Source organism: Oncorhynchus gorbuscha, unplaced genomic scaffold (assembly GCF_021184085.1).
Source record: "Oncorhynchus gorbuscha isolate QuinsamMale2020 ecotype Even-year unplaced genomic scaffold, OgorEven_v1.0 Un_scaffold_437, whole genome shotgun sequence".
NCBI classification, from domain to species: Eukaryota; Metazoa; Chordata; class Actinopteri; order Salmoniformes; family Salmonidae; genus Oncorhynchus; species Oncorhynchus gorbuscha.
Genome location: NW_025745283.1, coordinates 598,344 through 608,343, shown reverse-complemented (window position 1 = coordinate 608,343; position 10,000 = coordinate 598,344). Strand labels below are relative to the sequence as shown.

The 10,000-nt window shown below is 42.0% G+C and overlaps 1 protein-coding gene across 1 annotated transcript in view; it reads right to left on the bottom strand.

Annotated features, from left to right (window-relative positions):
• Window positions 1-10,000, bottom strand: part of LOC124018216 (protein sidekick-2-like) — a 158,325-nt gene that overhangs the window by 147,733 nt on the left and 592 nt on the right. The window contains 1 exon segment of the mRNA XM_046333476.1: window positions 810-916. Within this exon segment, the coding sequence (XP_046189432.1) occupies window positions 810-916 (107 nt within the window).

Below are 10,000 nucleotides of genomic sequence, written 5' to 3'. Positions count from 1 at the left end.
AGAGAGAGAGATACAGAGAGATATACAGAGAGAGAGATACAGAGAGATATACAGAGAGATATACAGACAGATATACAGACAGATATACAGAGAGAGAGATACAGAGAGATACAGAGAGATACAGAGAGATACAGAGAGAAAGATACAGAGAGAGATACAGAGAGAGATACAGAGAGAGATACAGAGAGATACAGAGAGATACAAAGAGAGATACAGAGAGATATACAGAGAGATAGAGAGAGATACAGAGAGAGAAATATACAGAGAGAGATACCGAGAGAGATACAGAGAGAGATACAGAGATAGATACAGAGAGAGATACAGAGAGAGAGAGAGATACAGAGAGATACAGACAGATACAGAGAGAGATACAGAGAGAGATACAGATAGAGATACAGAGAGAGATTACATAGAGAGAGATACAGAGAAAGAGAGAGAGAGAGAGATACAGAGAGAGAGATATACAGAGAGAGATACAGAGAGATATACAGAGAGAGAAATATACAGAGAGAGATACAGAGAGAGATACAGAGAGAGATACAGAGATAGATACAGAGAGAGATACAGAGAGAGAGAGAGAGATACAGAGAGATACAGACAGATACAGAGAGAGAGAGAGAGATACAGAGAGAGATACAGATAGAGATACAGAGAGAGATTACATAGAGAGAGATACAGAGAAAGAGAGAGAGAGAGAGATACAGAGAGAGAGAGATACAGAGAGAGATACAGAGAGAGATACAGAGAGAGATACACAGAGAGAGAGATACAGAGAAAGAGAGAGAGAGATACAATGGACAGCCACTTACAGGCAACCTGTACTTCAGTGCTGCTCTGCATGATGGCTCCTACTCTGTTCCTGACGATGCATCTGTAGAAACCAGCATGGGAGCGGTCCAGAGATGGGATCAGGTACCTAACGGATGAACACACACATGAACATACACACACACAAACACATAAACATACACACAAACACACAAACACATAAACACCGGGCACAGCTATTAGTCATAGTCAATACTTACTACTGTGATGGACACATAGTTTGGGCTTTGTCGTCAACGTACAGAAGTAACTACTAGTAACTTCTGTAAGTAACTACTAGAAACTAAAGTAAGTAAAAGAAGTAAGTAACTACTAGTAACTGAAGTAAGTAACTACTAGTAACTGAAGTAAGTAACTACTAGTAACTGAAGTAAGTAACTACTAGTAACTGAAGTAAGTAACTACTAGTAACTGAAGTAAGTAACTACTAGTAACTGAAGTAAGTAACTACTAGTAACTGAAGTAAGTAACTACTAGTAACTGAAGTAAGTAACTACTAGTAACAGAAGTAACTACTAGTAACAGAAGTAAGTAACTACTAGTAACAGAAGTAACTACTAGTAACTGAAGTAAGTAACTACTAGTAACTGAAGTAAGTAACTACTAGTAACTGAAGTAAGTAACTACTAGTAACTGAAGTAACTGCTAGTAACTTAAGTAACTGAAGTAAGTAACTGAAGTAAATAACTGAAGTAAGTAACTGAAGTAAGGGGTTAGAGCGTTGGGCGAGCAACCGAAAGGTTGCTGGATCGAATCCCCAAGCTTACAAGGTAAAAATCTGTCATTCTACCCCTGAACAAGGCAGTTAACCCACTGTTCCCCGGTAGGCCGTCATTGTAAATAAGAATTTGTTCTTAACTGACTTGCCTAGTTAAAGGTTACATTTTTTAAAAGTAAGTAACTGGAGTAAGTAATCAAAAGGAGGACCTTTTTACTGAAAAATATGTTTGTTTTCTATGATTGTGTTTTGCTTTTCATGTATTGATGTGAACATTGATGTGAATCGTGATGTGGATAGTCATGTGAATAGTGATGTGACTAGTGATGTGGACATTGATGTGAACATTGATGTGAATCATGATGTGAATCGTGATGTGGACATTGATGTGAATCGTGATGTGGACATTGATGTGACTAGTGATGTGTTTAGTGTATATTGAGCTGTATTGATTTGAATAGTGATGTGTTTAGTGTATATTGAGGTGTATACTGGGTCATCTATGAAAGAGACCTTGGACTCAGCATAACTCGCTGTTGAAATAAAATATATAAAACTATACATCCAGGGGCTAACAGCTAATGTCACTTAACTCTCTCTCTCTCTCTCTCTCTCTCTCTCTCTCTCTCTCTCTCTCTCTCTCTCTCTCACATAGGTAATATTAATATTATCTATGTGAACGTCACTCATACCGGTTGACACAAAGACAGAAGGTACTTTCACACGTGAGGATACTCAGCACACACAGAGGCATGCAAATATACATCATCTCTCTCTCTCTCTCTCTCTCTCTCTCTCTCTCTCTCTCTCTCTCTCTCTCTCTCTCTCTCTCTCTCTCTCACATAGGTAATATTAATATTATCTATGTGAACGTCACTCATACCGGTTGACACAAAGACAGAAGGTACACACACACTTTCACACGTGAGGATACGATCTGCAGCACACACAGAGGCATGCAAATATACATCATGTATCTCTCTCTCTCTCTCTCTCTCTCTCTCTCTCTCTCGTTATGAATGCCTACAAGCTAAAAGTGCTGGGGTAAATGAACCAGACTTCTCTGCCAGTCAAAAGGGTCATCATTGAAAATGATTGAGGACTATTTTGGCGATGAGGTGGGTAGCTAATGGATATAACCTGAGCAGTGCCAGTGGTCATTCACACTTTGGGTAATTTGGCCTGAGGGCAAATCAAATAAAATCAAATTGTATATATATTGAACCATATTTAGCAGATGGTATTGGGGGTGTAGTGAAATACCTGTGTTCCTAGCTCCGACAGTGCAGTAATATCTAACAATACACACATCTAAAAGTAAAAGAATGGAAATAAGAATGAGCAATGTCGGAGTGGCATTGACTAAAATATAGTAGAATAGAATACAGTATATATACTAAGAAATGTCCTTATTTTTAGAAGAAAATCACATGTCTTTGTCCATGAAAATAAAAACGTCAAATTGATCAGAAATACAGTGTAGACATTGTTAATATTGAAAATGACATTTGTAGCTGGAAACGGCTGATTTTTAATGGAATATCTAAATAGGCATTCAGAGACAACCGTCACTCCTCTGTTCCAACGGCACGTTGTGTTAAACAATACAAGTTTATCATTTTAAATGGCTAATTGATCATTAGAAAACCATTTTGTATATATATTGTACCAACAAGGACATTTCTAAGTGACCCCAAACTTTTGAATGGTAGTGTACATATGAGATCAATTAAGCAGTATGTGAACATTATTAAAGTGGGTAGAGTTCCATTATTAAAGTGGCCAGTGATTCCAAGTCTATAGAACAGCAGCCTCTAAGTTGCAGGTTGAGTAACCGGGTGGAAGCCGGCTAGTGGTGGCTGTTTAACAGTCTGATGGCCTTGTGAGATTTTTCAGTCTCTCGGACCCCCCTGCTTTGATGCACCTGTACTGACCTCGCCTTCTGGATGATAGCGGGGTGAACAGGCAGTGGCTCGGGTGGTTGATGTCCTTGATGATCTTTTTGGCCATCCTGTGACATCGGGTCCTGTAGGTTTCCTGGATGGCAGGTATTTGCCTCCGGTGAAGCTTTGGGCAGACTGCACCACCCTTTGGAAAGCCCTGTGGTTGCGGGCGGTGCAGTTGTCGTACCGGGCAGTAAAAGATTCTGAGGGTTTTAGGGGCCAAGACGAATTTATTCAGCCTCGCTGTCTGTGTGGGTCTTAAAACTTTCCACCTTCTCCACTGAGGTCCCGTCGATGCTCTCTGCTGTTTCCTGAAGTCCACGATCATGTCTTTTGTTTTGTTGACGTTGAGTGAGAGGTTATTTTCCTGACACCACACTCCCAGGGCCCCCTGTAGGCTGTCTCGTCATTGTTGGTAATCAGGCCTACTACTGTTGTGTTGTCTGCAAACTTAGTGATTGAGTTGGAGGCGTACATGCCCACGCAGTCGTGGGTGAACAGGGAGTACAGGAGGGGGCTGAACACGCACCCTTGTGGGGCCCCAGTGTTGAGGATCAGCGAAGTGGAGGTGTTGTTTCCTACCTTCACCACTTGGGGGCGGCCCATCAGGAAGTCCAGCACCCAGTTGCACAGGGTGGGGTTCAGAATGAACATCATTGTTACGTAGGTATTCCTCTTGTCCAGACGGGACAGGGCAGTGTGCAGTGCGATGGCGATGGCATCATCTGTGGACAGAGCCCAACCCTTTGACTGATAGGAGTCACTAAGCAGCCACTGTTAGACCCACGATCCCTCAGGAGGAGTGGCATCACATTAACACTGGCTACGTCCCAATTGGCACCCTATTCCCTTCATAGTGCACTACGTTTGACCAAGGCCCATAGGGAATGCCATTTGGGATGCATCCACTGGTCTGTACTGTAGGTTATTCACTCCATAACTCCAGGCTCTCCAGACAGAGGGCCATTTCTGTTAAATGATGTGTAGGAGTTAAATCCTCTGAGATTTAGCTGGCTGGCTGGCTGGCTGGCTGGCTGACTGGCTGACTGGCTGGCTGGCTGTGTCCCAGTCATTTAATTGGCCTGATTAATAAAGCTTTGCAGTGAGAAGTTTCTGTCTGTGTGTGTCGCTATGCAGTGCTATTGGAGTGGAGCTGGTTCTGTGTGTCGCTATGCAGTGCTATTGGAGTGGAGCTGGTTCTGTGTGTAGCTATGCAGTGCTATTGGAGTGGAGCTGGTTCTGTGTGTAGCTATGCAGTGCTATTGGAGTGGAGCTGGTTCTGTGTGTCGCTATGCAGTGCTATTGGAGTGGAGCTGGTTCTGTGTGTCGCTATGCAGTGCTATTGGAGTGGAGCTGGTTCTGTGTGTCGCTATGCAGTGCTATTGGAGTGGAGCTGGTTCTGTGTGTTGCTATGCAGTGCTATTGGAGTGGAGCTGGTTCTGTGTGTTGCTATGCAGTGCTATTGGAGTGGAGCTGGTTCTGTGTGGTGCTATGCAGTGTTATTGGCGTGGAGTTGGTTCTGTGTGTTGCTATGCAGTGTTATTGGCGTGGAGTTGGTTCTGTGTCTTGCTATTGGAGGTGGAGGGTGTCATTTGAGGCTCAGATTAGAAGAGCAACACACCCACCATGCTGGCCAATGAAATTGGTTTTGCTGTCTCAATACTGTGAACGTGACATTATTGTTGCTATGGTAAACCATGGGTAAAGTAAAGTAGTATCTCAACGAAGTAAACATCATTCACCCTGTAGCTGTGACATTACTGTTGCTATGGTAAACCATGGGTAAAGTAAAATAGTATCTCAACGAAGTAAACATCATTCACCCTGTAGCTGTGACGTTACTGTTGCTATGGTAAACCATGGGTAAAGTAAAATAGTATCTCAACGAAGTAAACATCATTCACCCTGTAGCTGTGACATTACTGTTGCTATGGTAAACCATGGGTAAAGTAGTATCTCAACGAAGTAAACATCATTCACCCTGTAGCTGTGACGTTACTGTTGCTATGGTAAACCATGGCTAAAGTAAAGTAGTATCTCAACGAAGTAAACATCATTCACCCTGTAGCTGTGACGTTACTGTTGCTATGGTAAACCATGGGTAAAGTAAAATAGTATCTCAACGAAGTAAACATCATTCACCCTGTAGCTGTGACATTACTGTTGCTAAAACCATGGCTAAAGTAGTATCTCAACGAAGTAAACATCATTCACCCTGTAGCTGTGACATTACTGTTGCTATGGTAAACCATGGTTAAAGTAAAGTAAAATTTCAACAAAGTAAACATCATTCACCCTGTAGCTGTGACATTATTGTTGCTATGGTAAACCATGGGTAAAGTAGTATCTCAACTAAGTAAACATCATTCATTATTGTTGCCCTGTAACTGTGACATTACTGTTGTTATGGAAAACCATGGGTAAAGTAAAGTAGTATCTCAACGAAATAAACATCGTTCAACTGCAACCATGACGACAAACAAACACAAAAACATACTGAAAGAAAAAAATATATTTAATTTATTTCATGGACTTTAAAAGACTAGAGGGAAGTTTACACACAAATTGTAACAGAATCAAAAATCAGAATGAATGTGTTGTGGAACAGAAATCAAACTGTCATCTGTTAATGGTAATGTGACCACTCTGTAACTGAATACAGGCACAGGAAGGTGTTTTAAATCAGAATAAATGACCCCCCACCCCTACCTCCTTTAGAAACAAGACAGGATATCTCCAGGGAGATACAGAGACACATTTTTCCTGAATAAATCCATAAAATTGTGTTAGGAAATGAATAAAAATGGAAAACAAGAGAAGCATTAGTCCCAACTAAATGGCCCTAAGAGTCCCTGTGTAGAACAGTAATTACAGAAGATGAATAACAGGGGGATATTTAGAGCGTCAACCTGCCTGTTAGTTAACTCTCTCCTTAGTAACACACCTCAAACTGCCTGTTAGTTAACTCTCCCCTTAGTAACACACCTCAACCTACCTGTTAGTTAACTCTCCCCTTAGTAACACACCTCAGCCTGCCTGTTAGTTAACTCTCCCCTTAGTAACACAACACAACCTGCCTGTTAGTTAACTCTCCCCTTAGTAACACACCTCAGCCTGCCTGTTAGTTAACTCTCCCCTAGTAACACACCTCAACCTACCTGTTAGTTAACTCTCCCCTTAGTAACACACCTCAACCTGCCTGTTAGTTAACTCTCCCCTTAGTAACACACCTCAACCTGCCTGTTAGTTAACTCTCCCCTTAGTAACACACCTCAACCTATCTGTTAGTTAACTCTCCCAACCTTAGTAACACACCTCAACATGCCTGTTAGTTAACTCTCCCATACCTTAGTAACACACCTCAACATGCTCTGTTAGTTAACTCTCCCAAATTATGTCTTAGTAACACACCTCAACATGCTCTGTTAGTTAACTCTCCCCCTTAGTAACACACCTCAACCTACCTGTTAGTTAACTCTCCCCTTAGTAACACACCTCAACCTGCCTGTTAGTTAACTCTCCCCTTAGTAACACACCTCAACATGCCTGTTAGTTAACTCTCCCCTTAGTAACACACCTCAACCTACCTGTTAGTTAACTCTCCCCTTAGTAACACACCTCAGCCTACCTGTTAGTTAACTCTCCCCTTAGTAACACACCTCAACCTACCTGTTAGTTAACTCTCCCTTAGTAACACACCTCAACATGCCCTGTTAGTTAACTTGATTCTATTTCTCCGAGTTTGGGCATGAACTAAACGGCTAGCAAAAGTAGCTAATTGGATCATTATGTGACAGCATTCTGATGAAAGATCAAAAAAGGTAAGGGAATATTTATGATGTAATTTCTATCTTTGGCTGGGAAAAATGGCTGTGTTTTTTTGGGGATTTGGTGATCCTTAGTAACACACCTCAACCTACCTGTTAGTTAACGCTCCCTTAGTAACACACCTCAACCTACCTGTTAGTTAACTCTCCCCTTAGTAACACACCTCAACCTACCTGTTAGTTAACTCTCCCAAACAGTTAGTAACACACCTCAACCTACCTGTTAGTTAACGTTTACTCCCTTAGTAACACACCTCAACCTACCTGTTAGTTAACTCTCCCATGTCTTAGTAACACACCTCAACCTACCTGTTAGTTAACTCTCCCCTTAGTAACACACCTCAGCCTGCCTGTTAGTTAACGCTCCCTTAGTAACACACCTCAACCTACCTGTTAGTTAACTCTCCCCTTAGTAACACACCTCAACCTACCTGTTAGTTAACTCTCCCCTTAGTGACACACCTCAACATGCTCTGTTAGTTAACTCTCCCCTTAGTGACATGCCTCAACCCTTACCAGTTAATTAACTCTCCCATTAGTGACATGCCACAACCCTTACCAGTTAATTGACAACCAAACAAACCAAAACAAAGGCAAAGTCTTCTCATGCTTTGTTGATTTCAAAAAAGCCTTCGACTCAATCTGGCATGAGGGTCTGCTATACAAACTGATGGAAAGTGGTGTTGGGGGTAAAACATATGACATTCTAAAAAACATGTACACAAACAACAAGTGTGCGGTTAAAATTGGCAAAAAACACACACATTTCTTCACACAGGGTCGTGGGGTTAGACAGGGATGCAGCTTAAGCCCCACCCTCTTCAACATATATATCAACGAATTTGCGCGGGCACTAGAAAAGTCTGCAGCACCCGGCCTCCCCCTGTGTCACGCCTTGGTCATTGTATTTTGTGTTTTTGGTATATGTTTGGGTAGGCCAGGGTGTGACATGGGTTTATATGTTGTGTTTCGTATTGGGGTTTGTATTAATTGGGATTGTGTATGATTAGGGGTGTGTCTAGTTAGGCTTGGCTGCCTGAGGCGATTCCCAATTGGAGTCAGGTGATTCTCGTTGTCTCGGATTGGGAACCGTATTTAGGTAGCCTGAGTTCGTTGTATTTTGTGGGTGTTTGTTCCTGTCTCTGTGTAGTGTTCACCAGATAGGCTGTAATTAGTTCACGTTCCGTTTGTTGTTTTCTTCTTCAGTTATTTCATGTACCGCATTTATCTTCATTAAAGTCATGAGTAACCTACACGCTGCATTTCGGTCTGACTCTCTTCATACAACAGACGAACGACGTTACACCCTGCTAGAATCCGAAGTCAAATGTCTGCTGTTTGCTGATGATCTGGTGCTTCTGTCACCAACCAAGGAGGGCCTACAGCAGCACCTAGATCTTATGCACAGATTCTGTCAGACCTGGGCCCTGACAGTAAATCTCAGTAAGACCAAAATAATGGTGTTCCAAAAAAGGTCCAGTCACCAGGACCACAAATACAAATTCCATCTAGACACTGTTGCCCTAGAGCACACAAAAACTATACATACCTTGGCCTAAACATCAGCGCCACAGGTAACTTCCACAAAGCTGTGAACGATCTGAGAGACAAGGCAAGAAGGGCATTCTATGCCATCAAAAGAAACATAAATTTCAACATACCAATTAGGATTTGGCTAAAAATACTTGAATCAGTCATAGAGCCCATTGCCCTTTATGGTTGTGACGTCTGGGGTCTGTTCACCAACCAAGACTTCACAAAATGGGACAAACACCAAATTGAGACTCTGCACGCAGAATTCTGGAAAAATAAATAAAATAAAACACCAAATAATGCCTGCAGAGCAGAATTAGGCCGATACCCACTAATTATCAAAATCCAGAAAAGAGCCATTAAATTCTACAACCACCTAAAAGGAAGCGATTCACAAACCTTCCATAACAAAGCAATCACCTACAGAGAGATGAACCTGGAGAAGAGTCCCCTAAGCAAGCTGGTCCTGAGGCTCTGTTCACAAACACAAACACACCCTACAGAGCCCCAGGACAACAGCACAATTAGACCCAACCAAATCATGAGAAAACAAAAAGATAATTACTTGACACATTGGAAAGAATTAACAAAAAAACAGAGCAAACTAGAATGCTATTTGGCCCTACACAGAGAGTACACAGCGGCAGAATACCTGACCACTGTGACTGACCCAAAATTAAGGAAAGCTTTGACTATGTACAGATTCAGTGAGCATAGCCTTGCTATTGAGAAAGGCCGCCGTAGGCAGACATGGCTCTCAAGAGAAGACAGGCTATGTGCTCACTGCCCACAAAATGAGGTGGAAACTGAGCTGCACTTCCTAACCTCCTGCCCAATGTATGACCATATTAGAGATACATATTTCCCCCAGATCACACAGATCCACAAAGAATTCGAAAACAAATCCAATTTTGAAAAACTCCCATATCTACTGGGTGAAATTCCACAGTGTGCCATCACAGCAGCAAGATTAGTAACACTCTCCCTTAGTAACACCCCTCAGCCTGGCCTGTTAGTTAACTGTGGATATACATGTATATCTGGAGATAGAGCTGAACCTGGAGATAGATCTGGACATAGATCTGAACTTGGAGATATATCTGAACCTGGAGATATATCTGACCCTGGAGATATATCTGAACCTGGAGATA